Source organism: Scomber japonicus, chromosome 3, assembly GCF_027409825.1.
Source record: "Scomber japonicus isolate fScoJap1 chromosome 3, fScoJap1.pri, whole genome shotgun sequence".
NCBI lineage: Eukaryota > Metazoa > Chordata > Actinopteri > Scombriformes > Scombridae > Scomber > Scomber japonicus.
The window spans coordinates 18,454,181-18,475,738 of NC_070580.1; the positions used below are offsets into that span (position 1 = coordinate 18,454,181).

The 21,558-nt window shown below is 39.1% G+C and overlaps 5 protein-coding genes across 6 annotated transcripts in view; all 5 read left to right on the forward strand.

Moving 5' to 3' along the window:
- The window catches only part of grm2a (glutamate receptor, metabotropic 2a), a 28,754-nt gene extending 28,665 nt beyond the window's left edge, over window positions 1-89 (forward strand). The window contains exon 5 of the mRNA XM_053315329.1: window positions 16-89. Coding sequence (XP_053171304.1) covers window positions 16-89 — 74 coding nt within the window. The remainder of the gene's footprint in view (window positions 1-15) is intronic.
- A 1,755-nt stretch (window positions 90-1,844) lies between these two features.
- parp3 (poly (ADP-ribose) polymerase family, member 3) lies at window positions 1,845-6,438 on the forward strand. Of its 2 annotated transcripts, none has more exons than XM_053315331.1 (11): window positions 1,845-2,027; window positions 2,308-2,516; window positions 2,629-2,754; window positions 3,067-3,246; window positions 3,401-3,539; window positions 3,995-4,218; window positions 4,308-4,463; window positions 4,607-4,693; window positions 4,775-4,952; window positions 5,056-5,199; window positions 5,431-6,438. In XM_053315331.1, exons 2-11 carry the CDS (start codon window positions 2,337-2,339, stop codon window positions 5,598-5,600), a joined length of 1,584 nt encoding a protein of 527 aa, XP_053171306.1. In that variant the 5' UTR covers window positions 1,845-2,027; window positions 2,308-2,336; the 3' UTR covers window positions 5,601-6,438. The 2 variants fall into 2 exon arrangements, with proteins under 2 accessions (XP_053171306.1, XP_053171305.1); XM_053315330.1 differs by having other exon boundaries at window positions 1,846-2,027; window positions 2,320-2,516.
- A 1,866-nt stretch (window positions 6,439-8,304) lies between these two features.
- Window positions 8,305-9,597, forward strand: gpr61l (G protein-coupled receptor 61-like). The gene has a single exon (XM_053315508.1). It carries the CDS (start codon window positions 8,305-8,307, stop codon window positions 9,595-9,597), a length of 1,293 nt encoding a protein of 430 aa, XP_053171483.1.
- Window positions 9,598-13,606: 4,009 nt separating this feature from the next.
- On the forward strand, window positions 13,607-15,627 carry LOC128355261 (caveolin-2-like). The gene is made up of 4 exons (XM_053315509.1): window positions 13,607-13,672; window positions 14,312-14,455; window positions 15,086-15,273; window positions 15,447-15,627. Exons 1-4 carry the CDS (start codon window positions 13,607-13,609, stop codon window positions 15,625-15,627), a joined length of 579 nt encoding a protein of 192 aa, XP_053171484.1.
- A 3,161-nt stretch (window positions 15,628-18,788) lies between these two features.
- On the forward strand, window positions 18,789-21,228 carry cav3 (caveolin 3). The gene is made up of 2 exons (XM_053315333.1): window positions 18,789-18,963; window positions 20,332-21,228. Exons 1-2 carry the CDS (start codon window positions 18,847-18,849, stop codon window positions 20,671-20,673), a joined length of 459 nt encoding a protein of 152 aa, XP_053171308.1. The 5' UTR covers window positions 18,789-18,846; the 3' UTR covers window positions 20,674-21,228.
- The last annotated feature ends 330 nt before the right edge of the window (window positions 21,229-21,558 follow it).

Sequence of the window (21,558 nt, forward strand, 5' to 3'; positions counted from 1 at the left end):
TTTTATATGTTGCAGCATCAGCCTCCAATGTTGTTCCTACAGTGTGTAATGGACGAGAGGTGGTAGACTCCACAACGTCCTCCTTGTGAAGATCAGCTGAGTTCCTCTGCCAAGCATTGTAAACAGAGTTATATAATCACTAGTCCTGAATCAGGTGTCTCAGATATTAAAGAGGATGATCGTCCTAAATTTGTTGTCCTCAGAGTGCTGTGAGTACAATGTCCCAATTATTTAATTTTGTTCTTTGACTCGTAGCGATTTTAAACGAGATGCCAATAAAGTTGCATACAGTATTGCCCTTGTTTTTATTGAAGATTCTACTTGCAACAATGGAGTAAATTATAGTAAATCTGTTAAATGTAATATATACATGACATTTTTAATGTAGATTTTGGTGAACTAGTTTGTGCTTTCTTGTAATTTATGTAAATAAAATGTGTTTTTTATTAATACCAAATTGACATGTCTGACTATTTCTTTGCTCATCATGCAAATTATACAACTACAGAATAACATATTCAAACATGCTGTAGTATTGAGATGTTAATTTTCTTGGCTTGACTTACTGTAAACACTGAGAAAAATTGGAATTGTAGTTTTGGTAATATGCATAAATCTTCCAAACATCCTGTCATACTATATACTATGTCATTTTCACCCTTGCTCTCTTGTGGCAAACAGCCAACTATCAATAAAGGACTGTACTGATAGGCTATAGCGCTTCTCATCCTGTCACATACACACACACTCACCGAAGCTGGCACAGCTGCAATGCAGAGCACTGGCCTGCCCACTGGGGGCAACTTGGGGTTCAGGGTCTTGCTAATCAAATCTTCAACTCCGTGATTAATGGACATCCTGCTCTTCCTTCAGAGCCACAGCCCTAAAATAATGATGTGTAGAAGTGCAGTTCAGATAGCCATGTTGCTTGACTACTTAAACTACATGATTTGGTTAGAAATTTAATTTGGATTCAACTGGAGTTTGAAATCTGAGTTGTCTTATATTAATCAGTTTCATTCAGAGCATCTGCTAAGACCTAACAGTCTCTATATGAAAATCACCAGCACAAATATCATCATCTGTTGATAAGGGATAAAATCCACCAAATCGGTCCTAGCAATACACATAGCAGTTAGTATCCATGTGTACATACAGCAGATGCTCTGGAAAGAATACCAGAGTATCTGTGATTTAACACTGCCATCTTGTGTCCACATTGTTTGATCTGATCACATGAGAACATGTAGGCAGCCCTAGGGCTTGCTGTAAACAGAGTATTTGCATATAGAGGAAGTGGACTCAAAGCATTGTCTTACTTTATTAGATCTATTCAGTGGCCATCATCAACTTACTATGATTATATAAGACAGATAGGCCTACAGCATGTGGGCCTACCTCAACAACCCCTTGCTGTGATAGCGGAGATGGATGGTCAACTGAAGTGCAGACGCTAACAAACAAGCCCACCTGAGACGTTAAGAGATTGAATTATAGTCATCCTCATCACATAAATCCAGAGTACGTCTAAATAACATTTACAAAAGGAAACCCACATCCCTGAGTAATGCTCACTGCGATGGGACTTGTTGCCAACACTACCTATGATACTACTTTCTAACATGCATACAAATTATATTAATTGGCTTGTTCAATTGTTGTTGAATTATTTTGAGTGATGGATTTATTCGATCGTGCTCTATTTATTTCCGTTTTGAAGGTTTTGACAGTCAGAGAATATTACACACCGGAATGATAACTAGGTGGCAGTATAACCATCAGCAAGCCCTGTCAGTCCCATCGACGACTCCAGCAGCAGCAGGGTAAAGAGGAAAAGAAGGTGTACAGTTCAGCCCCGCCTCTTCCTCTGACAGTAAACATTGTGCGAACTTCCTTATAATCTGATTCAGACAGTTGTCTTCAGACAGCTTTGTGACATCTTCTGCACCGACAGGTCCCTCTCGATCTATTGGTCTGCTTTCTTCCCTCCCAGCGTGGCTATCTGCCTTTCTATTTGCTGCTTAGAGGTGAGTTTCCACATCGACTTCGGGAAGAACTGGTGAGGGCAGTGTCTGTGGCTGCTTTCTCCCAAACATATTAAAAATCACTGCTGCATAATAATAAACTCCTATTAACTTTGGCAGTATACAATAGCTTAGTGCTAATTACTATGTAAGTACATGTAGGCTATGGGCAATTAATGTATTTGTTTTGATTGTCCAGCCAGAGGGGATTTACTGGTCAGGGCAGGGGTGTAGGCATGTCTGAGCTTGTCTAGACATCATGCAAATATCAGCAATATGTCAGATCTCTTTACAGGGGTTTCAATCAGCAACATGGCACCTAAGAGACGTGCTGCTTCAGCTGTCAAGGCAGGTGGTAAGAAGGTGAAAGAGGAGCCTGAGACACCAAACCCCAAGGATGCCTTCACCTCAGCAAAAGAGGCCCTTCTGGCTGCAGGGCCACAGGTGAAAGGCAAGAGGAAGGTGGATGAGCACTGCACGTTGACTGGCGAGGTAAGAGGGACAGTGTATAATGCCAGGAATCCTCATTATTTAATTACTCTAAGGTAAATTCATTATTTTTATGCAAATATTTTTGTTAAATATGTCTGCATTGACTCACCAGGTATATGAAGACTACGACTGCATGCTCAATCAGACAAATGTTGGACACAACAATAATAAGTTTTATGTCATTCAACTTATTAAAGCAAACAACAAATACTGTTTATGGAACAGATGGGGCAGAGTGGTAAGCAAAAGATTTCTACTGCACTACCTTGTTTTGTCTTGTTTTTATATTGTATATGTTTATTCTATGCATGGCCCTTCTCCAAACAACCCTTAGTGGATCCTCAATGAGTTCAAATGATTACTGCACACATTCGGTGAATATAAATGTGTTGACAGTTGTAAATGAATATGAATAAGTATGTAATAATTAGCTAGATATTTCATATACTGTTGGGATCCTGTTGGACATTTAACAAATTATTTTAGTGTATTTGATTTTCTTATATAAAACAAATTTCAACTGATTGCCTCATCTCTTACCTAAATCCAGGGGGAAACGGGACAAAGCAAGCTTACCACATTTGATAAGCTTGAAGCTGCTGTCAAGGACTTTGAGAAAAAGTTTAAGGACAAGACAAAAAACAACTGGAGCGATCGGATGAATTTTGTGTCTCACTCTGGGAAGTACACCTTAATAGAGGTGGATGGAGAGATGGATGCTGAGGTCAAGGTAATGTTAATATATATCTCACTGGAGCAAACAATATGAAACCTACAGTAGAGGAATCATATCAAGGAAACAGTTGCCACTATCCATGACAAATTCTTTATGTATAATACCAGCCTTAACAAAAGTTAATTGGGTGTACTTTTTCATATTGCAGGTGGACACTGTCGATGGAAAGACTGTCAAAGTCACCAAAAAGACCCTACCTTGCACCCTTGATGAGGCTACAAGTGGATTCATCAAACTCATTTTCAGCAACGACATGTTCAAGGAGGCCATGGAATGTATGAACTTAGGTGGGTGTGTCTCAGTTAACTAATCCTTATGTACCAACAGGTTCATGGACTGTGCAAATGTCCTTAAATACCTGTATTGTTACATGCCTGTTGGGCTGGAGCGCCAGTTGCACATGTAGTGCTAGTTTGAAAATAATCTCTGAGCTTCTTTCATACAGTATTTAACTTGACTTTTAGTATTACTTGAAAATGCAGGACACTTGGAGATCAAAGAGTGTAGAATGTGACATGTAAATGTTTGACTATTGTACAAAGGGTGAAGTCTGCATTTACGCAATGGCTCTTACTGTCATTTTGATAACGTCCTACCATTCCTTGGGCTTAGTAACAATTAACACCTCATCATAAATACAGTGTGCGATATTTCTTTTTGTAGCAAAAGAACAAAAATGTGCAATTACTAGTGTGTCTGGCATTTATGGCCTTTTGTGTTTGTGTGTGTGAATATTATACAGACATCAAGAAAATGCCTTTAGGTAAGCTCAGTAAGATACAGATTGCAAAGGGCTTTGAAGTGCTGGAGGAGATTGAGGCAGCCATGAACCAAAAAAGTGGAAGTGCACGCCTGGAAGAACTTTCCTCAAAGTTCTTCACCACAATCCCACATAACTTTGGCCGAAGCAGACCACCCACCATCAAAGATAAAGAGACTGTGGAACAGAAAAAAGAGATGCTAATGGTAAAGTTCACTTTAAGTTGTAATTAGATATTCTTCCTATGATATTTTGCCAGTCCTGTGTTAACTCTCCTTTCACATGCTCTCTAAAGGTGCTGGCTGATATCGAGCTTGCCCAGACACTGAAGTCAGAATCTGAGAAGTCTCAGGAAGAGACGATAGAGGAAGTTCCTCATCCTTTAGACAAAGACTACAATTCTCTCAAATGCAAGCTCACTCTGATGGACAAGGACATAGAACCATTCAAGGTACTGTGTTACTGTGTCATGTGTGATAATAAGGTTCATTAATATGAAGCACTTGTATGTGGTTGTCAGTATTTCAGTTTGTCTTCCATTCTCATTGTTTTCTTGTACACAAGTATTAACAATAGTTTTGCTTGCATTTGAAGATCATAGAAACATACCTGAATGAAACTGCATGGGACCACCACACACCAAAAATTGTCAATGTTTGGGAAGTTGATCGAGCGATGGAGGTAAAAACTCAAGTCTACTTTGTTTGATGTAATATAGAAGACTGTCCTTTGACCTAACACATAGTACATATAACTTTGCAGGGAGAACGCTTTAGCGAGAATGATAGTCTGGAGAACCGCCGCCTGCTGTGGCATGGTACAAACATTGCAGTGGTGGCAGCTATCCTTAAGAGCGGCCTAAGGATAATGCCTCATTCCGGAGGCCGTGTTGGTTCTGGTATCTATTTTGCATCTGAGAACAGAAAGTCTGCAGGTTACGGTGAGGCTGCATGAATAGACAGTGTTTAAAGATGATGCTAATGACTTTCGATTACAATCATAACAATAATAGTAAATCAAAATTTTCTGCCATGCATTTTTAGTCCGCACATCTAATAATACTGGAGTGATGTTTCTGAGTGAGGTAGCCCTTGGCAAAGAACGTACCATCACCAGAGATGACCCTTCCTTAAAGAAGGCTCCTCCTGGCTTTGACAGCGTGGTGGCACGAGGATCGGTTGAACCAGGTACAATACTTCCACAATACTTCTTGAATACTGCAAATTTTAGCCTATCTTGCTCAGTATAATGGGAGAGCCTTGCATTTTTTGTAAAAACCAGGTAACTAGATTATTTTATTTCAGCTTGACTCATTTCATTATAAAGTTCTCCAATATTGCTAAGAAATACCACTTAAGAACCATTGTGTAATAGGATATCATGCATCATGTGTTGTTTGGCAACTCCTTTATTTTCAGATCCCTCCAAAGACATCTTCATCACACTGGATGGCAAGAAGGTAGCTGTGCCACAGGGTAAGCCCATAGATCAGCCCAAGTTCTCAAAGAGCAGCTTCGGCAACAGTGAATATCTCATCTACAAAGAGAGCCAGTGTCGCCTTCGCTACCTGCTGGAGTTGAACATGTAATTCGACTGCAGGGATGAGACAGGTCCTTTTAAAGAGAAAAGTTCCTCATTTTATCTATACAATAAGGGGCTTCCTAAAATATTTGGCTATGCTGTTTTCTTACATTATTATGATTATGATTGTCTTTATTCTTTATTCTTAGTTATTGTGTAGATGTTCCTACAAGATGCATAAATGACTCCCTGTGCCTTATATTTTGCACACTAAAACTGGCCCGAGTGTGATAGACTGCACTTCTGTTAAAAAACGGACACATTATATTAATCTTTTCCATTTACCATGAGAAACAGGGTGTCCTTTAAAAGTCTCTTACTGCTATCTTTTCATCTTTATTAGATGTCTGAAAGGCCGCCAGATATTTGCACTATTCTGTTTGAAATTACATGCTGCATTTTGCATCTCAGTTTTGTAGCTTAAAATGTTAGCTATTGCATTATTTTATTCAAGTGCCCGTCCCTAAAAAAAAAACAAAAAAAAAAAGATGTCTTCGATATGAAGAATGAATACACTGCAAACCTTTGAAATTATATAGACATTTTTAATAATGTTATATAGTAGAGCCAAGGTAAAATGGTACACTATGCAGAAATGCTTACAGGTATAAGAACTATCAAGTGCAATTTTGTGATCTGATATGTTGTTGAGCTGCTAACAAATATCCTGCTTTTGTAGTGAAGTGTAGTGATAAGTCATTAACAGATGGGACATTTCTTGCCAAGTTGGTCTTCTAGATAAGTTACAAATGCCACCATATGATGTCAGGAATGGTCAACTCCCTGTGGATTGTTTGCACTATGACAGAACTTGAACCGGTGATTAGTGAATAAACTTGAGTGTTCCTCTACCTTGTTGCAGTGTTATTTTTTGTGGGTATTGGGGATGACATTAAATACAGTTGGATGACATGTTATAAAAAGGAATATAATTTATCTATATGGATGTAATACTGCACATCTAGAAAAGAAGGTTGATGATGGGTGAAAAAAAGGTTTTATAAACTTGCTTAATATGAACTGTATCACAATATTTTCCCATCATGCACACAAATGATCTCAAGAAAGCTACTTTATTGTAGTATATTTTAAGCATGACAAACTGAATCCTTTTTTATTGTCGGTCATACTATTGTACAAAGTTTCATCTAAGTTCACTTGATTGTGCAGATATACAGAGCTGGTCTCTGCAGGTTCAATTGCCCTTTAAACTGGTGGTAATTAGGACCCAGGGAAGACTGAGCTCTTGAGGGGGACAGAGGAGTGTGTGTCTATTTGATAGAAGGAAAAAAAAACACAATCACACACAATACAATGTGTGACAGTCCGTGCCATACACAGCACTGGACATAAATGAGAGAGTTACAGAAGGAGGGGTGAGAACAGAGAGGAAGCATCTGCCATCTAAAATAATGGAATCAGTGATCAGCACTTCTTTCATTGGGAATATGCATGTGTGATGAGTCTGGACCACTGGAGTGTCTCTACCTCATACACTGAGTTAACATGGATTTTCAGCTGGAAGACTGATGACTTTGCCTTGTGGGAAAAAGAAAAAAGGAATGGACTGTGTCTGGTTTGGGCCTATATAAACAATATGCAGGATTTCCATTGAAGCTTTTTCAAGTCTGAAACCTGTTCAGCGCCACAAACACAAACAGTGGCTCATGGGTAGGTAGTTTACACATTTTCATCATTCATTTCAATCATTTTTTGGTGATGAATATCTAGACAGTAAACATATTAAAAATGTAATATTTGTTTCTTATACTCACATTTCATACTGTAAATAGGATGAATGACGTGAAAACCATGTTTGCAATCTTGTTCCATATAGACTTTCTGGAATAGAACTTTATTTATGTAAATTTTCTGATTTATATCCTGAAAAAGATTGTAACAATGTGTTTTATGAGGCAAAAAAAAGTCTTCAAAATGCATTATGCATAAATACCATGCTAGGGCCTTTTAAAGATGGAGTAGAAAGCTTTGATTACCTTTTAAGTTGCATGAACTTGGCACTAACTGACTGAAGCAGTAGACTTGCATTTCTTCCACATTAGTGTGTTTATAATATAACAGTACATTTTTGCCCATATGTGCTACATAATCTCACATGCACATTTGCTTTTGTTCATTTACAAAAGCTGTGGTTGTATATGATAGGATTTAATGTGTAGTGTTTGTGTTATTCCTTCATTCAATTTTCAGAGTCAACCAGATCTTTGACTTTGCACAATGTTACATAAAACAAAATGTACTGGACTGTATTTGAATCTTAAAAAAATCGCTCTGGGAAACCAAGTGAACACTTCAGACCACTGGAGCACATCATTGCTTATTTCCCTCACAACTCTTGTCTGTACCTACATTAACAGTGCAGAATAGACCTCAGTGTTAGCTGATTTTACATAAACAAGACTATTCATTGCTATTTTACTGTAAACTGTTTTCTAATATATCTGTTTACACTTAAAATATATAAAGCAGTGACCCAATTTGCATGCTTAAATGCTTACAGTACATCTTCCCAATTAGAAAACAGCAGTCAGCAGAATTGTAACTGTAACAGCCTTTTCAATGATTGTATTACAATAAATGTATCAAAATTGGTTGTTTCTAACATTTACAAACTGTTTCTGTCTTTTCAACACAGGACGTCCAGACATGCTGACAACTGAGATACAAATGGAGCAAGTTGTGAATGAATAATGGCCGAGAAGTCTGGTCCCATGATATCCTCTCTGCCAGATCAACCCGATACAAACCTTACAACTGTCCTATGGGGTCCAAATCCCACGGTTCCTGCTGATGTGGGTGTAGTCACGAGCTCACAGTCACAGATTAAAGACCTTTTTGGCTTGTTCTGCATGGTGACCCTTAACCTCATTGCTTTGTTGGCCAACACTGGTGTGATGGTGGCCATTGCTCGTGCTCCTCACCTGAAGAGGTTTGCTTTTGTGTGTCACCTTTGTGCAGTGGACCTACTGTGTGCCATTCTCCTCATGCCTCTGGGTATCATATCAAGCTCTCCATTCTTTGGTACTGTGGTGTTTACTGTTCTGGAGTGTCAGGTTTACATCTTTCTCAACGTTTTTCTCATCTGTCTGTCAATTCTTACCATCACAGCCATCAGTGTTGAGCGTTACTTCTATATCGTACACCCAATGCGTTATGAAGTCAAGATGACTATAAACCTTGCTATTGGTGTAATGCTCCTAATCTGGGTTAAATCAGTCCTCTTGGCTTTGGTCACACTGTTTGGGTGGCCAGCTTATGGACATCAAAGCTCTATTGCTGCAGGTCACTGCTCTCTCCATGCAAGCCACAGTCGTCTGAGAAGAGTATTTGCTGTGCTCTTCAGTGTGGTGTGTTTCCTGGTCCCTGCAGTTGTCATCTTTGCTGTTTACTGTGCCGTGTACAAGGTAGCCCGTTCAGCAGCCTTACAGCAAGTCCCCACTGTACCAACCTGGGCAAATTCAAGCCCTGCTAAGAATCGCTCTGATTCCATTAACAGCCAGACTACCATGATCACCACCACTCGTACTCTGCCCCAGAGACTATCTCCAGAGAGGGCCTTTAGTGGGGGCAAGGCTGCCCTTACTTTAGTGTTTATTGTGGGCCAGTTCTTGGTTTGTTGGTTGCCGTACTTCATCTTCCACCTGCAAATGTCTCTGACTGGCTCCATGCAGAGCCCTGGAGATTTAGAGGAGACAGTCACCTGGCTCGCCTACTCCTCTTTTGCAGTTAACCCATTCTTCTATGGCCTGTTGAACAGGCAAATCAGAGAGGAGCTCATCAAGTTTCGACGCTGCTGCCTGACACAGCCTGTGGAGTTTGGGGCCTCCAGCCATGAGGGCTCTCTTCAGGAGAACTTCCTACAGTTCATCCAGAGAACCAGCAGCACAGCTGAAACCCGCTCTAGCTGTGCTAACTCCAGTCCCAGAAACACTTTGGACCAGGGAGTTAAGATCCCTGGACAAATACCTGAGGAGCACCCTTAGACAATGAGCAAAATGAACTGCATTGCTAATCTATGGTTTCCAGTGCCTCTTGTTTAATTGCAATACTCCATTCAGGAAAGCTTTCTCATTTTAGGTCTAGGTGTTTCTGGTTGTGATATTAAAATATTGATATTGTTTTAAACACTCCCCTGTGTATATTTCCTCCACATGTATTTTAATGTGATGTTTGTAGAAATGTTTTTTTTATATCTTTGTAAATTTGTGAATCTGAAGTGTAACTGCAATAACATGGAGATGTTTGGATGCATTTGTAAATGTTTTGTTGTTAGGAGTTGTCATGTTTTCATGCCAGTAACAATATACTGACTTGAACATTGTAAAGTATTGGATGTAAATGTTGCCCACACATCACTAAATGATCCCCTCACAGCACTAACATGCTGGCCTCTGCAGTGTGAGGAGCTCTCTCATGAATCTGAGGGACAATACCTCAGAGTTCCTGTGTGCGACAGATATGCTGATAGACGGTGAATGTCACCTACCCCTGTCGTCATGGAAATTGAGTGAGCCTGTGACTCACATAGCAACAAAGACCTTTGGGCTGGATATACGCTTTAGCTTTAGATCCTGATTGGAGTCTACTAATTCTGGCTCATGCCTGCTTTTCACATGCAGACTGATTACACAAGGCCTATACATTCAGATACAGATTCATTAGCACATGAACAGAGGCTGAGGCTAGCTATCACAACTCTGCTAATATGGACTGCTACAATAGTGACATGGCTACGGTGAAGCAGAGATAGTGAATTTACAATGGAAATCATTACTGGGTATTGATAATGCTCTGAGAGTGGTAACAAAGTGCTATTTTATGGCAGCTGCTGTTTGTATTAGTCTTTCACAAACAGAGGGAAAGACAGAATTGTGTGATCATAGCAAATAATGGCAAACATTATTTTTCTGTATGGCCGTCACAAAGTGGGATGTACGCCACTCTTACATAACTGTGGCTGTGTATTAAGGACTTTGAGCTGCATACCGTATTAGCCTTCTTACCAAGTGGATATGGATGCTACTTAAACAAAACACTGTACAGAAACTTGCTGTGAAACTTTTTCATGCATATAGACGTATGGATGTCATCCCAGATGATTGATTTTCATTATATTTTTTTATCTCAACATCTGTCTGTTTCTGTCTTTAATGCTTGTTCTTGGTGTCACCTCTCATTTTAATGCTTCAAAAATGTCTCTCAAGTTTCTCTACATCAACAGGACAAATTTTACATTATTAATAAGGTTTTGCAGGATTCAGGACATGCCAGTTACTGACAACACAATTGTCAAGCTTGCATGCTGAGATTGTAACTTCATAAACCCTTGTGTCCATAAAATAATAAAAACAGAAATGGACCAAAATATGAATTGGATGTAAAGACAATATTTTTTTCAAAACTGAACACAGATTACAGTAGGACACAGTCAAGATCAACATCATATCTATTCTCATGGCCTTAGGAGTTACTATCCATAAAAAGGAAGCTATTCACAATATTAGAAGAAAAAAAAGAAAAAAAAGGTCATGAAGTCTTTGGGCAGTCAGTAAATCCCTGTCTGTTGAAACTGTACTCAGTGACGAGTGGATTAAAGGACATACATGGAATAGAGAACAACAAAGGACAATCTTATTGACAAGTGATCCATAACGTAACAACAAACCATTTCATCTGGACCTGTGACCTATAAGGACAGATTCCATGTCAGGCTTGATGTTTGAGAGAGTTACTCAGAAATTACAGCTGGGCATGCATAAGTGTTCAGGTTTTACTTTATACCGTCTTGATATTTATATTCATGAAAGATTGGAATTTAACAACGTGCAATATTATAGTACAGTGACAAGTTAAGCTACAACATCCATACTAGCGGTTCAATATATCTATATATAAGTTTTATTTATTCAGGAAATCTCCCTGAGATCAAGATGTCTTTTGCAAGAGAGGCCTGAGAACAGGTTACATACACACAGGATCATAATAAGGCAGTTCATTCACATCACAATCATCAAGCAATTATCATACAGACTCACAGACACACTACTTAAAACAATCACAAACATGTCAACTTGTAAAACGTAAAAGTCCTTCAGAGGAATCAGTGTATTTAACTTCAAGCATATTTAATAATTCTAATAAAAAGGCTTCAGTGTTTGGATACATCAAGATTGTGTTGAACAGTTTTTGTGTATATCACCATGAAAGTCATACGAAAATATTTTGGGAGAAACACTAATTGTTTGCAGTAAAGGGAATATTAAGTGCTAGGAAACCACTGCTTGGATATTTATGGTCTATTGGTTCATGCACTGAGCCTCAGCTGGCTAAAGCATTAAAAAAAAATCTGTATTCTTTATTGCCTGAGAATTCCCTTTAAATCAACACATTTTAAAATAGGCAACATTAGAAATTCTTTACTTTGATTTTTCCTCTTTTCTTAATGAAAATCACTTATGGTTAAATTTGCAAACCAAGAGATATGTAAGATATAACCTAATTAGCATCTATAGAGGGTCTACCAGTCTCAGACACAATCACCACACAAACTCCAGGGCTCTTCATCACCATGGTTTCCACACACACCATTAATCATCAGCTAATCAGACCCTGCCACCACTCCACTACCACTGCATCACTGCTGTGATTGGGAACATAAGTCATTTGGTATTATTGCCAACATTTTGAGAAAATTGGCTATTTTGGCATTTGTGAGTGGAAAACACAGCTGATTTAACCATCAGTGAATAATAAAGATTTATCCAAAATAACCTGAGAGACAAGCCATGGCCAATAGAGTGCGCTATGTACTCATGAATTCCCCTCTCTTCCCTCCCTCCTCTCTGTTTGGACATATCTGACAAGGCTTCCAGGAATTTTCAACAAACAGTAAGATATATGTTATCTGCCAAGTGTCTGGTCATGATTTTTTCTAAATATGAACTATGCACTAGGTATGAACAGATACACTTTCTTGAATTAATTAATCAGGAAAATACAACGGCTCAGTGGTTGAAATGGTGACAGGGTAGGGCATGTGTGTGAGGGAGGAATGCTTGCATTGTATATATAAGGGGTGTTTAAACAGTGCATGCGAAACAGCTTGATTAAATGACAGTTGCATGTTAAAATAAACCAAATGTAAGTCTTGAAAGCATGGGGCTTTAAAGTTCTTAAACTTGGAAGTAAAATAAGTAATACATCCTCTATCTATGAAACTAAATACAAATAATAAAATAATAATAATAAAAAGAAACAAAATATCTCTATTATTTTCCATACAGCCAACACCCTGTTTGACAGTGAATTGTATGCTACAGAGCAAGTGTGTTTACATTGTCGCTCATTCTTGTTTTCACAAGCTCAGTCCATCAATTGCTGTCAATCAAACACAGACGCCAACATGCCTCTCTATCTGTCTGAGACAAAACGGAGCATAATAGTTTCCAAAAAATCGTTTTTCTTTCTTTTTCCTTATACAGCAGGCAGCACCATGGCTCTGTGTTTAGCACTGTTAGCACTGTCTCACAGCAACCCTTGCTGTCCCAGTGGGTTTGCATGTGTTTTTCAGGTTAATACTCCTTGCAGTGCTCCTGACCACAGGTAGAAGAACTGAAATTGGTACCCGAGTGCTGCACTGTGGCTGATTACTGCTCCTCTTGTGTGTCTACATTTTATAACATTCATGACATTTACATTACGGTGTGAAAAATAGATGACTAAATGTGATTTCAGTGGGACCATTATAAAGACAGTGCCAGGAATTCAACAAAAAGTGGGCTATACAAGCAAAATCTGCAAGGCTGGATAAGGCAGGCAGCTGTCCCAAGGCCTCAGACACTCAAGGCTCATTTTGTGTCATTTAATTTAACTGCAAATCTGTTTCACAATGTCAACTGACATGATCAAAGCCTAAATTGTAAGCTAACTGTAAAGTTCTATACTGTCAAAATCATAATGTATATGATGTTATCCCCAAATGAACCTGTAACTATGCCCATAGGGATGTCATGGTGTACTGACCACACCCAGGGCTGTATTCTGAATCACTGCAGCAAGGTGAGAAGTTAAACTATGGGAAAGCATCAAAAACAATATTTTCAGGGAGCATTAAGTTGCAACCCAGGTATTACATGTAGTGCCACACTAGACAGTGGCTCAATAGAGTGAATACAACAAATGAGTTTGGCTGCAGTCACTTTGCAGTGGGGGTTTCAGTTGGGATTGATGACTAGGAGTACAGCTCTTGACAGCTCTTACAGCTCTTGAAGCTGTTGAAGTGGTGAGTACTCTCTTTTTAATGGGACAACACTGACGACCTCATAATCACAACATTGCCATAATACTCCCACATGTCATCATTACTCCTCTGATTTTTAAGGGGGAGGTGAAGGTTGATTTTATGCAATTAACCACTGGACATTTGTCACGCAGGTCTAAATGAGACATGTCATGTACTATGTCAAATGGAAAATGTCATTAAAGAGAGGCCTGGTAAAGGCAATAAAGGAATTCCTCAACAAGGGGAAAGGCAGTCAGCGGGTCACTATGTTCCACCTGGGTGTCAATGACAAAGCTGCAGAGGTTACAGCAGTACATCGCCATCCTCCAGCTACAGCTACGCCTTGCACATCCTCCATGTTTCCAATGACATGACCAAAGCAGTCAAGAAAGCTCAACTTGGTGGACGTGGAGTAGCAGGAATTTAAACAAAAGAAAACTATAAGAGAACAGATGGACGTAATAGTGGAAGTACAATCTGAAGATCTGCATTCCAGCCACCGTGACGTGAGGCCTCTGATTCATGACAGGGATCCCAAAAGAGTCAACAAGAGTCTTAAGGTAACTAATATGCACCTTCACCATGATTTAACCCAAATAAAACACATATAAACCTTCACAAAGAACACCAAGTACAGGCCACCATTTGAGGTACTGTGTATTATTCCAGTCTAGAGACAGATAACTTGACAGGTTAGTAAAATAAACAAACCTGCTGCACATGGTCTGCATACCACTACTCCTGTCTCTATTGAATTGCAGATAACACTGAGCATGCAAAGCTGAAATTGAGCAGGAATCTATGTATGGTTTCATAGAATGCATTTACAAATGGAGCTTCATCCATGACACATTTTCTTACATGACATTTAAAAATGAATCTTGCACCCCATCACTTTCATGGTTCTATTTTTTGTTCTTGGGTATAATACAAGACTACTAACTTAATGTAGTATTACTAATTAAAATGTGCTACACAGTACTGATCTCAAGTGGACATACTAATACCTGCAATTCTATTTTTGTTCCTCTTTAGAACCTATAGTAAGTGCACAAAAAAAGTGATCTTTTTTCTTTTCAGTAGGTGAGCCATAATGTTCATCACCAAGTGCTCAGTATTATATTTTACACACTGGGGAAAACCTGTCCCCATCAATCAAACACTTACAGTGTCTCTGTGTGTGTCTTGAGGTCACGTTTGAGGATGTGATTGCAGAACCTCCCTCAGTGCGCAGCTTTGATAAAGTGTGGCTGTGGAGTCATGCCCTGTTTGAGGTGTCCAGACTGTGGTGCTACCGCTTCATCTCCCTCCTGCTGGCAGTGCCGGTCTCGCTGGCAGCAGGGCTCCTTTTCGCAGTGCTCAGCTGCCTTCATATCTGGTAGGACTGCTATTAAACTGAATATGCAGTAGACTTACAGGCAAGGAAAAACAGCTTAATGTCTATCTGGTAAATCGTTTAGAAATTGTGACTACAGTTTTCTTTTAGAAGGATTTCTGTTTTTTATTGATAGGATGAGCTCATGTTTTCTCCACTTCCCTGTGTCTCTCCAGGCTGATCATGCCCTGTGTGCAACTCCTTCTCATCAACATGCAATGGGTCCAGACTGTGTGGGGCAGCATACTGAACATTCTCATCAGCCCCTTCTTTACCAGTGCTGGAAAGTGCTGTGGTAGAATCACCATCCATCTGTCAAAAGATGAAGACAGGCATACACAAACAAGAGCTGAGTAAAGAACAGATGACAGAGAGGGGAAAAAAAAGGTACAGATAGATTACGATCTGCATCATGATTATCTGAGGTTATTTAGAATTTTTGCTTGATTGTCATAATATTCGCCATGCTGACATATATGGCAACATGTTGTTTTGTTAATGATTTGTTAATTTGCATTCCTATAAATCAGGAGAGACTAACAGGAATTAGGAGAAGGAGACAGAGTTGAGAGCATCTTAACAGCCTCATAAATGGTTTGGTGTGTAACTATGAAAATGGCTGTAATGATATTAATATTGATGTTATGATATTGTATATATATAGATATATATTGACTGAAATCATATCAATTAATTTTAAGAATGTATTTGTTTGTTTTTGAATGTATTGGATGTACTACTCTATGTTGTATATGGATATGTGTTGTCCCACATGGCCAAAGACTGTAACATGGTTTATATGACGGATGTAAAATGTCACCTGGTACAGGAAATCACCAGGAGCCAAAGATGAAATAACAGCAATAATAAAGATGCAAAGGCTTCTTGGCATTCAAATCAGCTCTCATCAAAACATCTATGCAACAGTAACCTTGGTGCAAACATCATCAAATAATTGTGTACGTAAGTTTAAATGATATGAAATGTGCGTGTGATATGAAAGTGCACTGTGCTACTGCAAGTCCAGTAACAGGCCTCAGTGATTTCACTGCGGTCAAACACAAAGATAGGTTAGACAATATCTTACGTTTAAAAGAGTGCTTTTTAGAGTTAAAACAAAGTGAATAAACTGGGCTTGACAATAAAGTAAAAAAAGAATTCCACTACTTTTAAAAACAGTAATGAATAACAAGAGCAGCAGCCATCAACAATATCTGGTGAATCTAATCATGCACAGTGAGGCTTATTTACAGGATGTATTTGAGAATTTAATAAAGATGTTACCTAAAAATCTTGTAAGAAATGACTCTCTTAGGAATTAAGAAATGTAAGAATATTACTTTAAAAGGTATGACAAATTATAAAAAGCATTTTGTATATACAGTATGTTGAGTAACCCAGTACTAATCATTTCAAAGGGAGCATCATCAATATTTGTGAACTTACCCAGTCACTGATACCTACTCTCACCATTACATTCTGTGTGACTCTAAATTTAGGGCCTGAGAGCCCTGTGTGTCTGTCTACATTAAATGGAAGGCATGAGCCGGCGTAGTCTCAGCTGAGTGCATTGACAGCCATACAGGCAGAGGTATGCCCACCACCACTCTTTGCTGAGCTATTTTTGTCCCTCTGCCTCCACGCCTAACTGCCCTCCACTCTCTCTCCACTGCCACTCCAAGAATACTCCTCTAATTGGGTTGGCTCTTGATCACATGCACTCTGATCCCATTCCACGCCCTCCTCATCCCTGTATCTGCCACCAGGGAACTCGGGCAAGGAATACCAATCCATGTGCCTGTCTCACACTTCCTGTACTGCTCTCACATCCCACAGACTGAGATAAATACCAACAGAGAGCTGGGGCCTTTTAGCAGCTTTCACAGTGGCTATCTCTGCTCCTCCTCCTCCTCCTGCCCTTCTTATTTGGCAGCACGACAGTGTAAGAGTTTGTTTATGCAACACGCTGATATAGAACTCTATGACTGATAGCAACAACTGCACAGCTGAAGGAAGACTGAATCAGAGTCTTATTTTGGGGGACTATTGAATTTTATGTGTCAGACCTTAATAAAATCTGAAATATTTGAAGCGGCTTAGAACCTGACCTGAACACGCCTTTTGTTGTGCACTATTAATACAGAGGAAAATTTTAATCACTGAACAATTAATTGTTACGTCTGCAATTATGAATGTATGAATTATATATTTCCAGTTTTCTCCGTTGGACGCCTTCGTGCAATAGATTGCATTTTCTTTAATGTCCATGCAGTTCTTTCATGATTTACTGGGGCATTGCATCTGTAAAAGAAATTAACACTTAAGTTTAGCATCTGATGCAGGAAAATGCAAACATAATAATAGTGGGACAAGTTTAGAATAAATATATGCTGAAGAATAAACCAACATAAAACAGCTACTGTTTACATTTCAGAGTGTAGCACATCACTAATACTGTTAGCATTTTGTGTAACTGGCCCACAAATTTTATACTAATTTACTGGAAATTATTTGGTACAAATTATAAGACAAATCTGAAAAAGGTGTTAAATTTGGGTTAGTTGGTTGTTACTTGCTCATTATAGGTTATTTACTGTAGGTTTAAACATAGACTTTCTTTTCCAAAATTTCTTAATAAATTAGACTCTTGATTATTCTTAATCTGACAGAAAATACTGGGAAATTTTGTCTTTTTAATAATTCACTAAAAGTAGTCACTTTGTAACTGTTAATTCTCACAATGTATAGATAGAGTTTATAGAATAGAGTATATTACCAATAAATATTACCAATTAAATCAATGTAACAGTTTTTAAAGTTTCTGATTATTTGTACCAATCACCCTTTCTGTGAAAAAATAAATAAACAAATAACCATAAATTAGATTTTAATACTGATGACTTAAAGTGGATTAAGAAATTACAAGTTCACTTGTACACATATTAAAGGTGATGAGTTGAAGGATCCTGCATCAGTGAAGTGTATTTTAATGTAAATGAATCAAACTACTGCATCTGAATGGTAAACTAGAGTCATAGTGTGTCTACACTCATGACAATTATTCAACTTTTTGTCTACTTTTGTCTCTTCTGTGGTAAACTTTCTTTTTAAATTTTCAAATTAAATTCAGTATTAGGATACAAAATACTGTGTCTCAACTGTAGCCAGAGCAGGAGGGTGTGTTTGTGTGGCAGTAAGCCTCATTCTGTGTTGGAAGTTCGTGCCACTATGCAAACCCTGCCCAGCTAGCCCCACAGCCCTATGTGAAATGTGACACAACCCTGGGTTCTCCTTTAAGGCATGCCTTTTCTGTCTGTGTGTATTAAATTGTGTGTGTGTGTGTGTGTGTGTGTGTGTGTGTGTGTGTGTGTGTGTCTGTGTGTGCGTGCCTATGTTTGTGCAGGGCGGGGGTCAGGCCCCCATTTTTACCAGGACGTCTGCAGCAGCTGTCCACTGGCATGTCAGCTGGGTGCGTCACAGTGGTGATACAGGGGTTCAGAAGGCGGCTGTGTGCAGTTTGATCCATGAAAGTTTACCCTCACTGTCTCCAGCCAAACCAGGACCTGCAACCCCACCATGGCGGATCAGTACCAGTACAACACCAATGAAGAGAAGATTGTGAAGGACAGCCACACCAAGGAGATCGATCTCATTAACAGAGACCCCAAGCAGATCAATGAGGACGTGGTGAAGGTTTGTGCAGCATTGGAGACACCACCCTGTCACAGCAGGATTAAAATTGTATCCCTATGTCATGGCATGTGTGGAAGTGTGTAAAGAAAAGGCGTTAAGTGGTTGCTAGGAACAAAGACAGGAGAACAGGGTATTATACTGTCTGGAAAATCCCTAAATAGACCAACAGCTATTCCTGTTGCCTGTGCAGAGCATGAAGTTTATTTTGGGAATGGGGTAGAAGAGCGTGAAACTGATACACTGCTCCATTGGTTTTATTTAGGTTTGACAACTGTTTATCCTGATATTGTTGCCATGCATCACCACAAAACATTCAGAACCGAATATGTGTTTGAATTAGATTTTGTTTGACAGAAAGGGTTTTCAGGAAAACATGGTCAATGAGGATAGTAAATCATGAGTTCTGAGAGCATATGCTTAGTGTCAGCTTATCTCAGTTTGGAATAATATACAGGCTCAGGATGTTTTTAGTAAACCATCAAGAAAATTATCAAGATTTTTTCAAACTGTAAGGCGTTAGCCTTATACCCAATAACCTCATCTCCAGTTGAAAGTATGTGATAAATTGGCACTTACATTTCTAATCCATACAATCATTATCCTCTTACATACCCTAAAGAGTGTATCGCCTATAGCTATTGAAAGTGTCCTCAATTAGATAAGGAATCTTATCTTCTGAGTAATCAGATTTACAACCACAACTACATGGGTGTCTGTCTATTGTTGCTGAAAGAACACTGATGCTGTTTTGCACAATCTGACTCTAGCAATCCCCTCTCAGGGCTGAAAGAGACCAAATAAGAGAAAGTATAAAACAGTGCATGTCCAGCCATTCATTCAGAGGATGATCTGTGCCTGCTATCTCTACGGGAAGCGGGCAATGAGTCATTACTTCCCATACTGATCCTATCCAAGGGTGTGGAAGAAAGGAAACAGTTGTCACATGTGCAGTGCGTCTGCCTGCCATGATTACTGACAAGTTACTTAACATTTTATTGCCTCGTCTCAGCTGAGAATGCGATGTCCAGTTTTTCCAAAAGACCAGTTGTTCTCATGTATTTTACATGAGGGGAACTTTGGTTATTAAAATGGTCAGAATTGAGCTTTTTACAATGATTTGGGCTGAGCATTAAAAACCACTTTCTAACTTCTCCTGTATGCCACTACATTAAGTTTTTTTTATTCTATCAAGTGCATCAGATAATTGGTTTCTCTGCATAAATTTGACCGAAACACTCTGCAGCTTTAATAAGCATAATCTTTAAATGTAACATTGGCATGCATTTATTACTTGAAGCACATGGTGGATTAAAAAGTGTGTCCCCAGAGATGTGTAGTATTGAAATGCTCTTTTAAATTTCTTATAAGGTGGAGTTTGAAGATGTCATTGCAGAGCCAGATGGTACACACAGCCTGGATGGAGTGTGGAAGCTCAGCTACACCACCTTCACTGTGTCCAAATACTGGTGCTACCGCATCTTATCTGCTGTCTTCGGGATCCCTGTGGCTCTGCTCTGGGGCTTCCTGTTCGCCTGCATCTCATTCTGCCACATTTGGGCTGTGGTTCCCTGCATCAAGAGCTGTCTGATTGAGTCTCAGTGCATCAGCCGTATCTACTCTCTCTGTATCCAGACCTTCTGTGATCCCTTCTTTGAAGCCCTGGGCAAGATCTTCAGCAGCGTGCGTGTGGCATTGCGCAAAGAAGTCTAAGAACTCATGCAGTAGTGTTTGTAGTATGATTGAATGAAGAATTGTATCTTTTTATACACCACAAGACCAGCCCTTGCATCTTGCTTACTCCCTGTTACTCCACGTCTGCCCTTCATAACATGCTGCTACCCACTCTCCTATCCTCAGTCTCTGAGCTCTGAGTCCTGACATCCCCGGTGTTTCCTTTTGCTACCAGAAGCTCTGTGACAGCTGCGGTAGGCGGCGTGTTTCTCTGACAGCTCTGGCACTCCTGGAGGGCTCAGTGCTACTCACTGAAAGAGAAGGCGGCTGTCAGCCATGAGGAAGATCCGTCTGTCCTCATTTATTTGTTTGTATGACGAAAAGATCAGACAATAGCTTCTCATTCACAGCAAATGAGATGAACTCCTCAATACTGGTGCACCTGTGGATGATGCTGCTAGTGTGCATTACATTTGGTTATACTCAAAAGTATACTGATGCTTTATGTTGCTTTGTCTGGTATTGTTTTATTTCATATTGATTGAATTGGATTTGACAGTTATATATATGTATACATCACCCTATTAGAAAAGCCCTAACCAAATGACAGGAATTTGAAATGTTTTCTCTTTTTTCTCGTTATTATTTTGTCAAAAAAAATTGTGATGACTCTGAAGTAACTCTGAGTAACTGATGTAGCTGAGGTAACAGACTTTTTGGAGATGTGCAGATGTAAGAAATATGTTTGGAACCAGCCATGCAGATAATCTACTTCCTTTTATCAAATGTATATGAGTGGAATATTAACTTTTTTGTATATTTCAGTCAAGTATGTGTAAACAAGTATGGACCTAACTACTAAAGTAAGAAAAAAAAACCTTTAAATGGTCTCTCGTGTTGTTTTGATTTGATATTAAAGTGTGG